The 19,127-nt window shown below is 45.5% G+C and overlaps 1 protein-coding gene across 1 annotated transcript; it reads left to right on the plus strand.

Annotated features, from left to right (window-relative positions):
- The first annotated feature begins 5,839 nt into the window (after positions 1–5,839).
- TUBA1B (tubulin alpha 1b) lies at positions 5,840–13,546 on the plus strand. The gene is made up of 4 exons (XM_066615168.1): positions 5,840–5,979; positions 8,896–9,118; positions 9,207–9,355; positions 12,358–13,546. Exons 1-4 carry the CDS (start codon positions 5,977–5,979, stop codon positions 13,336–13,338), a joined length of 1,356 nt encoding a protein of 451 aa, XP_066471265.1. The 5' UTR covers positions 5,840–5,976; the 3' UTR covers positions 13,339–13,546.
- Positions 13,547–19,127: the final 5,581 nt, after the last annotated feature.

Consider the following 19,127-nt stretch of genomic DNA (forward strand, 5'->3'; position numbering starts at 1 on the left):
ACAGCAATCCTCTTTACTCTTGAGTTTCAGCCAAAGGAGGAAATAAAAGATTGTCAATAAATAATGAAAACAAAGTAAAGAGCTGGATGAAATTTGAGATGAAAGATGAGAATTGAGCATGCTCTGAGAGGAGATGCTCACATTTGCAACAAAAATGTCCAGAGGAACAATATTTACAGGATGACCAACATATCTCTCAAGAGGGAAACCAGAAAACAGTAAATAAGGAGGAAAACTGTTTTCAAATGAACACTTAAAATATTGTCCTGCTGTGCTTCTCTAGTAAATGAAGCTAGCTAACCAGACATTCCCTTCTTTGACTGCTGAAGACAGTGGGGGAAAAGGGAATTTCCACCGTGTTTTAATACCTATACGATACTAGATAGGAATAAGTAATTTCTATAGTTTTCATAGCTATTTAAGGGCCCAATCCTATCCAACTTTCCAGCACTGGTGCAGCCAAAATGCAGCCCCAAGGTAAGGGGACAAAGGTTCTCATACCTTGAGGAGGCCAAAAGAGTGGCACAAATATGCTTTATGGCACTTTTGTGACACTCCTGGGGTGGTGTAAGGGACTTGTGTCAGCCCAAGTAGCTTCTAGGATTGTGCCCTATAATTAACAAGAGGGCCTATTTTGCTAATGCAGTCATCCCACCACCCAGTGGAGCCCCAACAAATCCAAGGCATATTTGGGAGTCAGGTGCCTTACTACAGCACATACCTCATGCTACTACTGCTGTTGCAAAACCACCTGGCCATAGATAGTACTGGCAGTACTGTACTTGCAGAACATGCAGATGCCCAAGACAGTTTTATGGGACACTCCCTAATTTTATAATTTAACATTTGAACAAGTACAAATGTAGCATAATAGTCTGGGTGGAGCACCAATGTAGTGTGTTGGGTGTGATTAGAGGGTGGGGTTTGGAAACTCAAATTCCCACTCAGCCATGCAACTTGCTGGGTGGTCTTAAGTAAGTTATCTCTTGGACTAACCTACCTCAGAGAGTTGTTATTAAGAGTGAAAAGTTTATCTGACTTTCTGGAGGAATACAAATGTAATAAATACATTACAAATAAACCTTTACCCATACCACATCTGACCAGATCTTTCTGTTCACAGGAGTAGCAATATGGGGGCAGAGTTAAATGTCTTTTTTTCCCCCTTCAAAACCAGAGGCAATGTTCAAATATAGAGCTCAACTCCAACATTAGCAACACATTTTCCAGATATTGAGCTCCCAGACCACACCTGGAACTATTTGCACCTATTTTGTGGAAAAGACGAAAAACTGGGAGTCTTTTGGAAAACATACAGTACAATCCTATGTGTATTTACTCAGAAGTAAATCTCATTGTGTTCAGTGGAGCTTACTCTGAGGAAAGTGTGTCTGGGACTGCAGCCTTAGTTCAAACTATAGGCTCTTTGTGCTGGCGGAATGGTTGTTCCACCAGCAATGGCTGCTGAAAAGCAGCCATAAAGCGCACTCTGGCAATGTGCCAAGTAGCATGCTGCCAGAGCACTGGAAGGAAGGAGCCTTTTCAGGTGCATCATTGGATTGCTGGCTGGCTGTCAAAGCAAGTAAGTTAGTGGGGCAGGTTGGGGGGCAAAACAGGGGCAGGGAGGAGGTGACAATGGACAAGGGGAGGAGGGGGGCAGGGAGGCTGCAGAAGGGGGTGCATCCCACAATGATGAAACACAACAAATCCTATCCCCTCCAGTAGCAGCCTCCTCACAACCTTTCTTTCCTCAGACTTGCACCATGAAATTGCTGGTGCAGGTTGAAGAGACCCACTGCTGGGCAACAGGCTTAAGGAGGGGAAAGGGTATTTATATCCCCTTTCCCCTTCAAACCCCCCCCCCCCCGCGCATTTGATACAGTGTGTGCCTTTTTTGGCATGCTTCACCAGCAGGGGATTAGGCTGTTAGTCTAGTTCTGTATAATAGGCTAATATTCTTTTTCATCTTCTTTTTAAAAGTACTCTTTATAAACCAGTGCACAGAATACGGGACATTGTTACATTCATATACAGATACATGTAAAGAGTCACACTTGAAACTGTTAACTCAGGTGTACAGCATCAGCTTTGTATGCAGAAGGTCCGAGGTTCAGTCCCATCTCTAGATGAGGCTGAGATTGTTCAAGTTAAGAGTCTGAGTACCACCAGTTAGTTGAGACAGTACTGGATGGCTGAATAACAGTGCAGCTCAAACCCCTGGGAAGCTGAGTTCCACACTGGTGTGAGCTTCTTAGGGATTACTGACCAAAAGATGGCACATTTCCTCTAGATCAGGGGTGCTCAAACCCTCAATATGTATATGTGTGGCCCTCAAAGACTCCCAATCCAGCCCTGGAGAGCCCCTAGGATCCAATGAACCTCTGGTCCTCTGCAGCCATGCAGTTTAAAGGGAATACTGCTTCTGGCAGTATCTCTTACTATTGGGTACTAAAAAGTGAACACAGAACCCTAACCCTAATCTTACAGCCTTAACTGAACTTCTCTAGATCCCAACAAGGATCCAAGAGACTTACATTTGTGTATATGATAATGACGATGATGCTGATATTTTTGCACAGTCAGGTAGATGTTATTGACCAGTTTGTTTTATTCAGATAAGTCCTTCCCAAGGGCCTGGGATGTCTGGCTTTTATTCTATTTTGATATTGATATTAATAAAGCGAATACAGAAGAGACACCAGCAACAGCCACTGAAAAAGATGCTATGCTGGGGTGAAGAGGGACAGTTGCTTTCCCCCTGTAAATATAAAAGGACACCACCTGAAAAGGTGCCTCTCTGTCTGATTAGCAGGGCTGATTATCAACAATATGACAATGCTTCCTTAAATTCATATTAGTCTAGGATAGGCTGGATAAGAGAACAGTATCTTCAACATAGAAGTGTTCCTGTCCACCTTCAGCAGTAGATCTGGTGTCACATATCAAGGAGACCACGCTCAGAATTCTTAGGATTCCCTCCCCATTATATTTTAAAATGAATTTCAGTGCATGCAGTGTGCACCAAACATGCAGTTTGAGTCTAAAATTAAGCTGCCTGTGGACAGGAAGTGGCAGCACTGGTTTCAGAGAACCAAGCTCCCTGTGTCCGCATTCCCCCTGCTTTTGCCTGTCCTTTGCATAAGATAGAAATCGGGCTGCTGCTTTCCAGTACAGTACAGCCATTTTTAGTGGAGCTTTAGCAGACGTCCGACTCGGTTTGAGGACAGTGGTGAGTTCCCCAGCCGCGCCCCTGCGGCCGCGACAAAGGGAGAGATCGGTCAAAAGCTACACTTGGGAGCTGAGAATTCAATCCCAGACTGCACAGAAGGTCGAAGACGCGGACAGGCTGCGGAGCAGGGAGAGAAAAGAGGATTAAAGGGGATCTTCATTAAGGAGTGTGCCCGAAGAGTTACAGTGTATCACTGCGGGAAACGAGGGCGCCCGGTTTGTGCAGCGATGGAGAGAGAGGACAGAGTCAATAGGGAAGGACGCGCCACGTGGGTGCTAGAAAAGCCGGTCTGGTTCTGCTCTGCATGCAGACCAAAAGTGGCGTCTGTGCAAAGAGCACGTGCAAGGCGAAAGATGGCGACTCAGGGAAGCTTTGCCTTCTTCCCCTCCTCAGTCTTCCGCCCTCCCCCCCGCCTGGAATGCAAATCCCACTTAATACTGTTGAAGGCAGCGGAATTGTAACCTCGTAGCCAAGTCACCTTATGCAGCCCTCGCTGTGCATTTCCTGCCCTTTCTTGTTCTGACCGTTTCAAAGAAATTCAGAGTGATATGAGCGCGATCCTCAGTAGTTCGCACGCTGCAGCTGCAGAGGTATTAAGGCTGCAATCCCATCCACACTTCCCTGGGAGTAAGCCCCTTTGAACACAATGGTCCTGACTTCTGAGTAGACATGCATAGGCTAGTGCTGTAAGATTGCCGCAGTTTTCCTCTGCAGGATGGAACTGCAGTCATACCGACTGGCCTCACTTCGCCCCCGCTCTGCAGCTCTAGTATTTACCGCATCTGGGACATTCGTCACGCCTGCTTTGGAGCTGGCTCCATGTCCTCCTATTTTCGAGCCCTTTACCCATATTTTCTCTCATGACCGTGCAGTTTTTATCTTGTAGCAAAATAGCACCAAGGCTGGGGCTGTGCCTTTGATCGTATTCCGTTTGATGACGTTTATTGGCTGGTGCTTCTGCACCAGATTTTGCAAAATACAAAATAACTCGTGCCAAACGTTAGGGCTCTGCATGAGTATAGTCCTACTCTTCCCCTAATGGCATGCCTGACTTATTCATTCCTCGTCGGATTCAGATCCTTCCGCCTAAGTTAGAGCTCACTTAGAAAGCATGTGAGTTATTTGAAAATCCTGTGCAGAAACGTCCCCTGCAGCTGCCAGCCATTTGTCTTTCCCACCCACACACCCAGTTTCCCGAGGACGCAGAGACAGAGCATTCTCGAATCTCTTCATTGAAGAAGAAAAAAAAGCAGTGACCTATTTTACATCCTGTGACTGGATGCTATTTTAAAATGCATTCATGAACTAATTGTTATAGTAAAATATATAAACTCTACACAGAAAAGCAACTAGCCAGAACTAGGACTAAGATTAGATCTGCTAGATTCTGGGCAAAACACAGTCCCCTTTCCTTTGGGCCCATATTAACAGCCCAATCCTATGCGTATTTAGTCAGAAGAAAGTCCCATTGTGTTTAATAAGTTATACTCCTAGATGTGTGCGCAGGATTGCAAGATTAATGCAGTGATCCTATTAATACAGTGTACACACTTTCATGGGAGCAAGCCCTACTGAATGCAATGGGACTAACTCTTGAGTAGAAGTGATTGGAATTGTGCTATAAAGCTGCAATCCTACCCACACCTACCTGGGAGTAAGCCCCATTGATTATAGTGGCACTTACTTCTAAGTAGACCTACAGAGGATTGCAGGCTCTAGAGCAGTTTGGCAGCGGATGGTGTTGGGTCGAAGGCATGTGCCTACACTCTGTCGCCAGCGACATTATGTAGGAGATCAGCTTTTGCGTTTGAGCCCAACTAGAAAAACAGATTATGCAAATGCACTACTGACTACCTGGGAGGGGGGCGCAACATGCTGCGAAGAAGGGAGACGGTGGCATCCTAAGAACGGTACGTGCCACATTTCCACCTCGTTGCATTACATTTCCTCCTGTAGGAGTCGATCATTTAAGGCTGCAACCCGTACATACTTTCCTGGGAGTAAGGCCCATTGGACACAATGGGACTTCTGAATAGACGTGCATAGGACTGGGTTGTGAATGCGCCTCAGGCTGCAATCCTATCCGCACTTTCCTGGGAGTAAGTCCCACTGAACTCAATGGAACTTACTTCTGAGTAGACCTGCCTAGGATTGGGCTCTCAACCCCTCCAGTACATTCAGCTTACACCTTTCCTTGCGCAGAGATCGGAATGGCCACAGTGGGGGAAGGAAGAGCATCTCGCCTGCCCCCCAGGCGGAAAGGCAGACGCTGCCTGCCTGCTCGGTCTACACTTTACCCATGGCCAGGAGGCCTGCCCCTTCTAGGCACTCTCTGCAAGGCATTCATCGGCGGGGGCTCTCCAACAAGGGCCTCCCCACCCGGGGAGGAGCAGGATCCATCCAGCTCTTCCCTTGCAGCATTGTGTCTCGCTCAACCACCAGCCCCTCCAACGGGAGGGGCTTCGGGGCTCAGCCAATCACCGATTGTGAGCGCACAGACGGACGCCGAGCCCGCCCAATGGCAGCCGCGCAGCCGGCTCATTATGCTGGAGGCGCGCAGCCTGGGCCAGCTTTGCCCCCCCTTACCCAGCCCCGAGAGGAGATGTGCTATAAAAGCGGTGGGGCGGCCCCTTCCCTGCCCATTCTGTTACTTCCATCGACTCTTAGCTTGTCGGGAGAAGTAACATCTGCGGCGTCGGGGTTCTCCTGCCTGCTCCTGTCCCTCGTAGCCGCTCCCCTTCAGCATCATGGTGAGTCGGGCAGGCAAGCAGCAGTGCAGCAGCAGCTGGAGGGCAAAGAGGTGCTGGCGCGGCTAGAAGCAGCCTCTGCGTAGCGCAACTGGAGGAGGGTGGCGGCATGAACGGGGGCCCCCGTAGGAGAGGGTGCTGCGCTTGGCTTGCAGGGGGAGCCCAGAAGCCCCTGTGCAGCGGTGGCCTCCGCGAGGCTGGGAAGGAAGGGGGACTCAACGTTCTAGAACGCAGGGAGGAAGTGCGCGGGGAGGGGGAGGGGGAGGGCCTCAGCTTGAGGAAGCCAGCGTGGGGGGGCTGAGGGGTGGGGGGCTGCCTTGAAGCGGGGACTTCATTCTTGGGTGGGAGAGTCACTACATGATATGGGGGGTGGACTGCTGTAGTAGGGCTGGGGTCCTATCCTAAGGAGGTCTCCAGGCATGTGGCGCTCGGTCCGGGAGTGTAGCGCGGCCTCGTCCTCTCCTTCTCTTCCCACCCCCCCCAACCAACCAACCAACCAATGGCGGGAGAAAGAAGCAAGCGCGTGCGGTGACGTAAGCTCCTCCCGCGCGCCGGCGCCCGTTACATTTTCCCGCGCGCGAGAGAGACTGCGGGCGGTCTGCTTCCTCGCGCCTTGGGAAAGGAGGTTGCGCGTGCTTTTGGGCGCGCGCGCGTTGGATGCTTCCAGAGCGAGGCTTCGCGCGTGCAGCTGCTCCCTTGGAAGAGGCGGAGGCTGCGCTTGGGGCATCATCTCTTCCCCTCCCTCTCCCCAGTTCCCGCTGTGTGCTCGCAGCACCGCAGCCACAGGGCTAATTCCAAGCCCTTCCTGCCCAACGTTGCACAGGCGCAACAGGGGTCACGTGTGCACCTGTGGGCCGGGCAGGAATGGGTGAAGCTGACCCATTTTCTGTGCGCACATGTGATCCCTGTTGCGTCTATACAACGGTGGGCTTAATGTTTGGGGCCTCAGAAAAGTGGCAGCGTTCTGCAGTCTTACCATCCATTGGAGCTGCTGGTAGCTCTGGCACAGAGAGCACCCCTTGTTAGCTTACATTCTTCTGCTGGCATGATCTGGGAGTTGAGAGCACCAACCCCCATGCAGCATTCCCCCTGCCCTGCTTCGTTTTTTGCAATATGGTCGGCAACTGTCAGTCTCGAAAGACTGGTATAAGCCTACAGCACCCGGTATTATTATTATTATTAACAGTATTTATATACCGCTTTTCAACTAAAAGTTCACAAAGCGATTTACAGAGAAAAATCAAACTAGTGGCTCCCTGTCCCAAAAGGGCTCTCAATCTAAAAAGATGCAAAAGAACACCAGCAGACAGTCACTAGAAAAGACACTGCTGAGGTGAAGTGGGCTCCCAGGCGGTCTCCCATCCAAGTACTAACCAGGCCTGACCCTGCTTAGCTTCTGAGATCATGGTCTATAATTTGCAACATACATACTCGAAGAGCCTGAACAACTGGGCGACATGCACTTTTCCCCCTCACAATTGTCCCCTGGTGCAGTGAAAGATACATGTCTCTGCCTAGGAACTGCTACTGAGGATGGCAACTTGTTTAGAAAGGCAGTTGAAGTCCTTGGAATTGTGGATGGCTCAAACAAGGGGTATCTTGTAAGCTTGTTGCTCTGTAGAAAGAACCTGGAGACTGTTACAAGTTGGGATTCTTGCTACTTGCTTTGCAACTCTTTATTTCGCTTGGCTTAGATCTGCTAATGTTCAGAAGGCTCAATAGCCTGGGACATCTTAGCGCCATCTGTTAAGGGGGAGAGTTGCTACCAGAGCCTGAAGGGAATGCCTTTGAAGCAGGTGACACTGCTTCATTTCATGGGTGGGGTGGTGTGAGGATTGCAGGACAGAAGGCATCTGATAGGAATCTAGGCCTGAGATAATCCTAGCAACAGGCTGCAAGCAGATGTTCCACAGAGACTTAGTGGCAGGGCAACCATTTGCTTAGCTGCTTTTCCCTGCTTTGCGGACTTTGAGGCTGACTGCATCCGCTTTGCCTTATGAGTCAGCTGACTCAGGTCTGCAAGTGGTTTGACTGCTGGTAGGCAGTTCTGGGTACTGGCTGCAGAGAGCACAGTCACTGCTTTGTACTGAATAGCTTATTCACAATGTTTTTATAGAGCAAAGAATTCCCCTCTGAGTAAATCTTCCTGTGCAGTTGGAACTTCATTATGCTGGCAAATGGAAGCTACAGTAAAAAAAGTTTTTTCATCCACCCAAGGGCTGCAAACTGAATCCAAATAGCAACTCGCTGACAATCTAAATTTGAGCAAAACATGTTGAACTGTAAATACCTGCTCTGCTTTCTGCCCCACTGTGGATCCAGTATTTTCAGCTTAGTGCTTACTGCGTGATAAGGAATGTACATGCTAACTTTCTACTCTCAAATGATTAGTAGAGAGTTCAATACAGAGATAATAGACAGCAGTAATTGACTTGTTTTCCCCCAGTAACTGATATTCCACTGTGTTGCCCAAATGGGACAGTTACAGTGCTTTGTTCAAGGATAAAGCCCAAGTAACTTCCCTTAGCTCACATAATCATCTAACAGAGATCCCAGATCTTGCCAATAAGAAGTGGAAACTATTACTCTTTTGATATGTAAGGCAGGGAAGGTATTGATTCACAATTTTGCATCTACTTCAGTGAAAGGATAGCTTTAAAATGTTCCTTCTCAATGGAAGAACAGAGGGATGGGGACTTTCTGTAGATAGGAAAGCCACTTGGGCAGGTATAGTTTTGAGTGATAAGCTACTTCTCCCCTATCTTTTCCTAACTGAAGCCACTCTCAGCTGTGATGTGCTGCTAAATCTGCTGTTCTTTTTCAATACAATCATACATATGACTTTCAATACAAGTCATAGGTCTGTCTATAGGGCCAAATTACGTTTATTTCTCAACTGTTTCTCTTTTCTTGCTGCAGCGTGAGTGCATCTCCATTCATGTTGGCCAAGCCGGTGTCCAGATTGGCAATGCTTGTTGGGAGCTGTACTGCCTGGAACATGGTATCCAGCCTGATGGGCAGATGCCCAGTGACAAGACCATTGGGGGAGGAGATGACTCTTTCAACACATTCTTCAGTGAGACAGGAGCTGGCAAGCATGTCCCCAGGGCTGTCTTTGTGGACTTGGAGCCAACAGTAATTGGTAAGTAAATGAGAATTTCTAGTGACTCTTTAGGTTCTGTGCTGATAGGATACAGATGCATTGATACCTGGAATTCTTCTCTCCACAGATGAAGTGCGCACTGGAACCTACCGCCAGCTCTTCCACCCTGAGCAGCTAATCACTGGCAAGGAGGATGCTGCCAATAACTATGCTAGGGGCCACTACACTATTGGCAAAGAGATAATTGACTTGGTGCTGGATAGAATCAGGAAGCTGGTAAATAATTCACATTGGGGTTATAAATGAGCATTTTGAGTGACTTTGCAGGGGGAGCACTATGCTTGTATGACAGATGTTGAAATGAAACCTGAGAAAGCTAGAGGACTTCTCTAGGATTCAGGAAACTGATCAATCTCTGCATTTTAGGATAGACAAGGGAACTAAATCTTCAGAAAGGGCTGAAAGGTAGTAGATTGACGGTACACAAAACTTCATCTGTGTGACTTGCTTGATACTGGGAAACTCAAATCCATGATGCTTTCTCTGAACATCATTTAAAATGCAGCAATTGTTTAAAACAACCTTCATGTGGTATTTCATTCTTGCTGTCACTACATGTATATTTTCTGTAATATTAGGGGTGTTCCTCACCAGGTGGCCTTTGGAAATAGATTGGCATGGAGCATGTCTACAAAATACTACACTATCCTGGTCACCAGGCAAGGGCTATTTCAAGTGCTAACTGGGCATGAAATGGACTAGATAACTGGTGTTGAAGTACAGTCAGAATCTGGGAGAACAGTGGAAGAATATAGTGCATAAAATCTAGAAGTATTAATAGAATCAGATGAAATACGTATTTCTTTTTTAGGAAACTGTTTGGTATCCTGCTGCTTATGTGATACCTGACCAAGATACTCTAAGCCTCAGACTTAATAGTATGAGGATAATCTGGAACTAACTTGGCCATTGAGCTCCAGCACAGCCCACCCTACTTGAAGGCCCTGCATACAACCATTAATTACAAAGCCTCCTTCCTCAAAAGGCTTGCTGTTTTTGTGTGCTGCCATCAAAGTGTGTGGAGGGTCAAAGCATTGGAGGGAAAGCATGTATAATGCACTTAAATATTACCCAGTTCTAAAAATTTCTACTATTTCTCAGAGTATTCAGGCATGGGTATTACTCTGCCTAATCAAATCAATGATTGTGCAGGCTACAATTGTCATTTCCACCTTGTAACTGAATCTGTCTCAAGATCCTTCTTGGTAGAACATGCTGGTGCTACTTCCAGTTATTACAGAGCCATGTTGCCAGTATATAGGTTTGACCTAAGCTGAAATGCCTTGAGTCTAAGCACCATGTTACAGCTATCAAGCAGGTAGGCTGTTGGTTGTAAGAGTATCCTAAGCTAGCTTGTGTGAAATGAGAGCAATGGTGGGACCATGCAGGTGGGAACCAGCTTATGAAGCACTGAACGTGGGAGTTTAGCCTTATGGAAGGGAAACTAGATTTTTTATTTTTACACAACTTTATACCACTCTTCCTCCAAGGAGCTCAGAGTGTGAACATAATTCCTTCCCTCCTTTTGCCCTCACAACAACCTGGTGAGACTGAGAGTGAATGGCCTAAGGTTACACAGGAAGCTTCATGGTTTGGTGAGGATTTGAACCTGGATCTTCCAGGTCTTCCATGCCATTCAAAAAAGGCTAAATTTGTGTACTCATACCATACTATAAACTGATAACAGTGTATAGAAAAGTAAAAAAAAAAAGGTTCTTATTAGCTTATCTCTCCCCATCCCTTTTGTGGGGGGAAGGAGGATCTCCCAAACCAGTGGTTCTCACACATTTAGCACCAGGACCCACTTTTTTAGAACGAGAATCTGTCAGGACCCATCGGAAAGTGATGTCATGACCAGAAGTGACATCAAGCAGGAAAATTTTTAACAATCCTAGTCTGCAATCCTACTTACATATACCCAGGAGTAAATCCCATTGACTTTCATTGTTAAAAGAATATACATAGTAGCTTGTTAAAAGTACAGGTCTGTAACATTTCCTCAAATGCAGCCACAAACCATGGTAGCATCAAGTCTGATATATTAAAAATAAAATTTTGAAATGAATGGGGACTCCCCTGAAATTAGCTCATGACCCACAGTTTGAGAAACACTGTTCCAAACCATAAACCCTAGCCTCTTCTCATAGGTTCACTACTGGTAGGCTAGTACTCCCTCCCACTTCCCAGGTCAGGGAAGGCATTTTCAAACCCTTAATACAGTATTTCTCAATGATTATCCTCCACTGTACCAGTTCCCATTGTCCACCTATTGGGAGTAGCACTGGAAGTAACTGGCAATGATTTTATCAGCAGTTACTTCTGGATTGGGAGGTCAGGCACAATGCAGCAAACACTGGTGGGTGGACAGGAGGGCTCAGGGTGAACGGGAGAGCTTTTTTTAGTGCAAGAAAAGGGCATGCCCATGGAACCTATCACTGATTGTCACTTTGTGTTGCTAGTCTCACTGCCAGGCAGTGGATGTCTCGGGTCCCATATGTACTACCAGACACCATCTCGAGTACCACTGATTGAAAAACGCTGCCCTAATACAACAAGAGTGAAAAAGAATAAAACATATAAGATTGCAAACAGATTGTGTGATAGTTTTGGAACTCCCTGGGTGGACAGGTGTGGCGGAGCAGCCAATCTGCATGCAAGTATAGTAGGGAATTTAGGTAACTCCGTCTTACATCAAAGACTGTTTTACTGGTAAAGGATCTTTTGAAGCTAGTATTTATAGGAATAGTGCCTAAATTTGTACCCTGCCAGAACTGGTGCTACCTCTGCATTGGTGTAATACAGTGAGAAAATCAAACTAGATAAAATGGTCAGATCTGAGCATTCAAATAAAAAAGGATTGTTTTGCTTAGATAACTGCTGGTCCTACTGAAAAGCTGTTTATTTTCAAAAATTATTCTTTGTTAACTTGGGACAGCAATTTTCAACCAGTTTTCTGTGAATGATCTGCATATGTGCCTTGGGAGTTTGGGGGAAGGGTCATTTATTAAGCGGGTCATTGTGGGATATAAGCCTCCAACCGACAGCATGGTATGCCTTGACAGTTTTAGCACCTTGTCAGTGTGCTGTGAGATGAAAAGGTAAAAAAAGGGCTGATTTAAAATGATAGCTTGTTGGCAAAGGTGCAAAAGTCAAAAATGAGATGAAGCATTTGCCTTTGTATGTGCATATACATGCTGAATGTTGGTCTCTTTCCACAGGCTGACCAATGCACAGGTCTCCAGGGCTTCCTGGTCTTCCACAGCTTTGGAGGTGGCACTGGCTCAGGCTTTACTTCATTGCTGATGGAACGTCTGTCAGTTGACTATGGCAAGAAGTCCAAGCTGGAGTTCTCCATCTACCCAGCTCCTCAAGTCTCCACAGCGGTTGTCGAGCCCTACAATTCCATCCTGACCACCCACACCACCCTGGAGCACTCCGACTGTGCCTTCATGGTAGACAATGAGGCCATCTATGACATCTGCCGCAGGAACCTTGACATTGAGCGCCCCACCTACACCAACCTCAACCGCCTTATCAGCCAGATTGTGTCCTCCATCACGGCCTCCCTCCGATTTGATGGGGCCCTGAATGTAGATCTGACAGAATTCCAGACCAACTTGGTGCCCTACCCCCGTATCCACTTCCCTCTGGCCACCTATGCCCCTGTTATCTCAGCTGAGAAAGCTTACCATGAACAGCTTTCTGTAGCTGAGATCACCAATGCTTGCTTTGAGCCAGCCAACCAGATGGTGAAATGTGACCCTCGCCACGGTAAATACATGGCCTGCTGCCTGTTGTACCGAGGTGACGTTGTTCCCAAAGATGTCAATGCTGCTATTGCCACCATCAAGACCAAGCGTAGCATCCAGTTTGTGGACTGGTGCCCCACTGGTTTCAAGGTTGGTATCAACTACCAGCCTCCTACCGTGGTCCCTGGGGGTGACCTGGCCAAAGTGCAGCGTGCTGTCTGCATGCTGAGCAACACCACAGCCATTGCTGAGGCCTGGGCTCGCCTGGACCACAAGTTTGACTTGATGTACGCCAAGCGTGCCTTTGTCCACTGGTATGTTGGGGAGGGCATGGAGGAAGGAGAATTCTCAGAGGCCCGGGAAGACATGGCTGCCCTAGAGAAGGATTATGAAGAAGTGGGTGTGGATTCTGTTGAAGGAGAGGGTGAAGAGGAAGGAGAGGAATACTAAACCTTCCTCACATCTCTCTGCTGCATGGCTTATCTCCATGGTTTTTTCAGCTTCACACACTTAGCTTACTTGTTAACTGGGGCAGTGATGCTACGAAGGGGTGCAGCAGTCTTCACTAGAATGTCTTGCCATTCCGCTATGTGATCATGTCCATTTTTAATGTCCTTGTTAAGCTATCATCATGTCTGTGAAATAAAGGCTTTAAAATAGTTTAGTGTGTGTATGCAACTTAAGACTTATAACACACAGGGTTACTTAGCATTGCAGCATGCTGGAATGAGGTACCCTTCAATAGGTAGTTGCCAGGTAAGCTATTTGGTGCAACTCTGCTTGTCTTCAGAATTTGGTATGAGACAAACTGATTCAAGGAGCAGTTAGTAACATTAACAGAGTCTAAAATTCTGTTTAGCAGTACTACAAATATTTTTATTGCACTAATAATTCTTAAAAACATGGTCACACTGCAGGAAGCCCTTGAATCTTTAGCACTGTGTGACCTGTTTGCCCTGTACTATGACACTAGTTTGTATGATAAAAATCCTAGCTTATGGTGTCTGAGCTGTAATCTAATGTTGCTGCAGCTTGTCAGGTGGCTAGGCATCTCCCACAGGTAAACATTCAGGGGCTTGAAATATCAACTTGAGGTGAATATTTTGTTGGTTGCTGTCAGGTCAGAGGCTCCTGGGGGTCCTGAGCCACAGGGCAACTAAATCACATGAACTCCAATAGTCCACACACTGCTTCTTCAGCATAGTCTGCCTCCAAGGCACTTTTCATCCCACTCATTCCCAAGCTCCACTGCAGAAGGGGGGGGGGGAGAGAAGAGTACCATGCCTAAACAATTACTCATACTTTTCCAAGGTTCTTTGAGGTAGATTCCCTGGTCAATTGATCACATGCACTGCAGTCATTTTACCTGAATGTATTAAAAGTTTAAACAGGAGAGTCCTGACCCCTTTGTGGAGCTGTAAAGGGGGAATCCTTGTGGTAGTGAGTAATTACAAATTCATAGGTAGCAAAAAACTAGATGATGTACTAGAATATTGTCCCTGGTTCAGGAGGGATGGTCAGAGTGCTCTGTAGTAACCCGTGCATAGGAAGCATACAATTAGTGATCACTATCCTCAGTAGGTAAAGCCCAATCAAATGGTCCCTAAAATCTGCTGAGTCATAACTTACAACTTAGGTGCCAAGGCATGTGCTCCAAGTAATTGTCATAATGTGGAGTGTTCTTGAAGATCTTGTGTCCATTAGGTATCACAGATAGCAGCTTTGACATCCTGTCAAACTTCCAGGCAGTAATTTTCCATCTGCATTGGCAGTTTTATTCCCCAACCAGGCAGATCCCTCACTGGCTTTAAATATTTTCACACTATTTCAGCTTTTGTACAGGAAAGACTTCTGCATTTCAAAGTTCCTGCCATCAGTTCAAAGCACCCACAAATCCCAGGAGCAGACACTCCATATCAAAGCAGTATCTTCACATTATCATTCCTGTCTCTTCCTGTGATGGTATAATAAAAAGGGAAGAGTCCATTATTGTAGTGGGGCATTAAGTGGTTCTTCAACCTTGATGCAAGAAATGTATAGCACAAACTCCTAGCCCATTTATTTTGCTGAAGTGCAATCTAGACATACAAGCACCTTGATTAAGGGCATGTCTTAGGTATGGCTTTATGTTAATATGGTTTTCTATAAATTGCTAGGGTGGGGAAATGTCCCTGACAGTATGTGAAGCTAGTATCCCAGACCAAACAGTGGGGTTGATAAATGTTCTGTCCTAACCTTTCAGGGAGCTCTTGTGTCCCTTTCTACTAAAGTGGGTCACCCTTTTAAGTTCCTGACTCTAGTGGGGGCAGCACTAAAGCATATTAGGCCTGCATAATCCTTTTTCCCTAATACTGATCTGTTGGTAGTTTTTTGTATAATATCTGTTGGTAACTAGAGCAGTTGGTACAACATACCAGAAGTTACACTTCAGAAATGAGTGAGGGCTTGCCTATGTTTGGGAACTGTTTTGCACAGAAGATTGGCCTGGCAACACTGCAGTTGATGTGACAGCCTCATCCTCTAATGTGACAGCCTCTAGCCTGACCCTGTGATCATGGAGCAATTTTGACTACCATTCCAATGAGTGCCCAGCTGTAATATGTATTAATACCTTATAGTACCAAGGTCAATTTTCAGTAGGATATTTTCCCCCTAAGAGAAGCCTGCGATAACATTTGAAAAACCCAACCTTAAATGCTGCCTTACATTTAGATTATGATGAAATGGATTTTCCGGTTCCCTTACCAACCTAAGCACTGTTGCTTTCTCCATAAGAACAGCCCCGCTGGATCAGGCCATAGGCCCATCTAGTTCAGCTTCCTGTATCTCACAGCGGCCCACCAAATGCCTCAGGGTCAGGGAGCACAACCAGATAACAAGAGACCTGCATCCTGGTGCCCTCCGTTGCATCTGGCATTCTGACATAGCTCATTTCTAAAATCAGGAGGTTGCACATACATAACCATGGCTTGTAACCCGTAATGGATTTTTCCTCCAGAAATTTGTCCAATCCCCTTTTAAAGGCATCACCACATCCTGTGGCAAGGAGGTCCACAGACCAACCACACGCTGAGTAAAGAAATATTTTTTTTTGTCTATCCTAACTCTCCCAACACTCAATTTTAGTGGATGTCCCCCGGTTCTGGTGTTATGTGAGAGTGTAAAGAGCATCTCTCTATCCACTCTATCCTTCCTGTGCATAATTTTGTATGTCTCAGTCATGTCTTCCCCCAGGCGCCTTTTTTCTAGGCTGAAGAGTCCCAGACACTGCAGCCTTTCCTTGTAAGGAAGGTGCCCCATCCCAGTTATCATCTTAGTTGCTCTCTTTTGCACCTTTTCCATATTCACTATGTCCTTTTTGGAATGTGGTGACCAGAACTGGACGCAATACTCCAGGACGCAATACTCCTTACCACCGATTTGTACAACAGCATTATAATATTAGCTGTTTTGTTCTCAATACCTTTCCTAATGATTCTAAGCATAGACTTGGCCTTCTTCACTGCCTTCTTCATTCCATTTCCCTAAGGTTGCTGTCTCCTGTATGCACAGAGCTGTCTGCAAAAAATTGCATAGAAAATTGTACCACTAAAATTTTAGCATATTCTAGTGCTACCTCCATTATGCACAAATTATTGGAGATTATACACTTTGGACATGTGCTTCAGTGTTGTGAGGTAGGCATGGCTCTTTCTGCATAGCGAAAAAAGTGGGTATGCCATGGCCAAAAATCAGCCCATGATCTAGGCTTCTATTAGCCCACTGAGGAGTTGGGGTGGTCCACAGCTGCTCTGCAATGTGTTCTCCAAAACCATAGTTCCCATCTTCATAGCCTGTTCAAGGAAAAATGAGACTATAGCTTTGAAGCATATTTCCCTACGGTTAGCAGGCATTTATTAATAGAATTTGTATAATGTTTTGGGAGTACAGAGCATTTGATATGTAAGGACAACATCAAGATAATACAACAACTTGTAAGGTAGGTAAACACAATCCTAGTAGGTCAGTTGTAGCTGAGGGGGAGTGGCTTATCTAAATTTACATGATAAGTTGAAGGCAGAGTTGAGATTGAGGGTCCAAACCTATCCAACTTTCCAGCACTGATGCAGCTGTGCTCACACTGTGTTCTGTAGTGGTGGGGGCAGTCATGAAGTCACCTCAAGGTAAGGGAACATTTTCCCCCTTACCTTGGGGCTGCATTGCATCTGCATTGGTGCTGGTTGGATAGGATTGGGCCCACAATCAAGGAAGTCCTGATTTGCGGTTCATTTTTCTTTACTTATGCCCTAGCAGCTGCCAAAATTATATGGTAAAACCAACTGGGTCACCTTCAGTATCAGCTATTGCTTCCTTGTGTATTAAACATGGAGACAGCACTTCAGTATTGGCTTTCCTTCATTGTTCAGAATGGCAGAATTTCTAGAGCAGTGGTTCTCAAACTTTTAGCACCGCGACCCACTTTTTAGAACAGTGACTTTCAATCTTTTTCATCTCATGGCACACTGACAAGGTACTAATATCGTCAAGGCACACCATCAGTTTTTGGACAATTGACAAGGCACACCTTGCTGTTGGTGGGGGGCTCATATCCTCAATAGTCCTATTAATAAATGACCCTTCACCAAACCCCTATGGCACACCTGGGGCCCATTCATGGCACACCAGTGTGCCACTGCACAGTGGTTGAAAATGGCTGTTTTAGAATTAAAATCTGTCAGGGCCCACTGGAAGTGATGTCATGACTGGAAGTGACATCATCAAACAGGAAAATTTTCAACAATCCTAGTCTGCAATCCTACCCACATTTACCTAGGAGTAAGTCCCATTTACTATCATTGTTAAAAGCATATACATAGTAACCTGTTAAAAGTACAGATGTGCAACATTTCCCCAAATGTAGTCACATACCATGGTAGCATCAAATCTATTAAAAATAAAATATTGAAATGAATGGGGACCCTGGACTTTTTGCTGCCAAAGAGATATATCTGCCAAAGATGTATCTGTAGCAAGCACATTATTTCATTTAGATCCCAATCCTATCCAACTTTTCAGTACCAATGCAGCCCCAGGGTAAGGGAATCAACTTTTTTTTAAGAAGAAGTGCTAGGAATCAAGTGCATTGGAAAGGTAGGCTTATCTGCAATCTTGACCCTGCCAATCTCAGATTTGTGGCAGCTATCTGTGATTACTCTGTGAGGAATGAAATGCACTCTGCACATGCTCAGACGCTCTCCTGTTTTCCAAGTATAAAAGCCGAGTGCTGGCATTCAAAACAGATGCTATAGTAGAGTTGTCAATTAAATAGAAACCTTAATTAAAGTACTGGAAACTAGATGTCTTTTGCATCTAACCTTTGTTATAGGGTGCCTTCTCAAACAGGAACTTTCTATTTGTTTTCTAATTCTTGCAAGGCCTCTAGATGGCAGTATATGCATACAGTTATTTCAGGGAGGGACACATGGCCTTTGAATTTATGAAAAGGAGGTAGTAAAGAGGAATAGAAAAATATGTCTCCATGAGCATCTGTCATCAGAAGCAGGATGCTGCTGTAGTTATCCATTTGCAGTGCTGCATAATAAAACACACACCCTGTGGTACTTATATAGTAGTGCTCACTCATGCTTCCAGGGCAGGTAAGAAGTTGCTTATTGTGGAGATGTTGCTATCCTACAGAGTCAAATATCCCTATTTGATCCTGAAGTTTTATTTTCTTCTTAGTATTAGTGTTCTTTTTTTTTAAGCAGAGGCTGACATTTCTTAAGGCACTTTAAACCAACTTGGGCCATTGGATTAACCCATTTTTGCCCAGCCCACAGGTGTACACATTTGGTCCCTGTTGTGTATATGCAACGTTGGGCAGAAATTGCTTAAATAAAATCATAAAATATTTCTAGAAAATACCAGAACTACAAAATTAGCTCTAGAAGCTGATCGATTTGCTTTTTCACTGTTGTGGTACCTTTTTCCTGCACAGGTACTGTATATAATCTCACATGGCTATACTTTTATTTCTGTTTGTCAGTCTGTGAGAAGGGCACAGTGTAGACAGTTTTCAAGGCTATGCCTTTGGTTGATCTGTTTCACATGATCTTACCCTGCTTTGTCCCCACCAACAGCATTGGGAGTTTATTCTACTTAAGACTTAAAGGGTTTGTTTAGCAAACTTGTTCACTCTTTGTTCTTTTTTCAATTGGCTCCAAATGTTATCTGAATATTTATTAGTAATAAATTATTAC

The sequence above is a fragment of the Tiliqua scincoides genome, chromosome 2 (assembly GCF_035046505.1).
Source record: "Tiliqua scincoides isolate rTilSci1 chromosome 2, rTilSci1.hap2, whole genome shotgun sequence".
Lineage (NCBI taxonomy): Eukaryota > Metazoa > Chordata > Lepidosauria > Squamata > Scincidae > Tiliqua > Tiliqua scincoides.

Bases quoted from the DNA above. Each gene is read 5' to 3' on its own strand.
- TUBA1B (XM_066615168.1), top strand. The intron at 9,119-9,206 runs GTAAGTAAATGA...TTCTCTCCACAG, and splicing joins CTTGGAGCCAACAGTAATTG to ATGAAGTGCGCACTGGAACC. The intron at 9,356-12,357 runs GTAAATAATTCA...CTCTTTCCACAG, and splicing joins TGGATAGAATCAGGAAGCTG to GCTGACCAATGCACAGGTCT.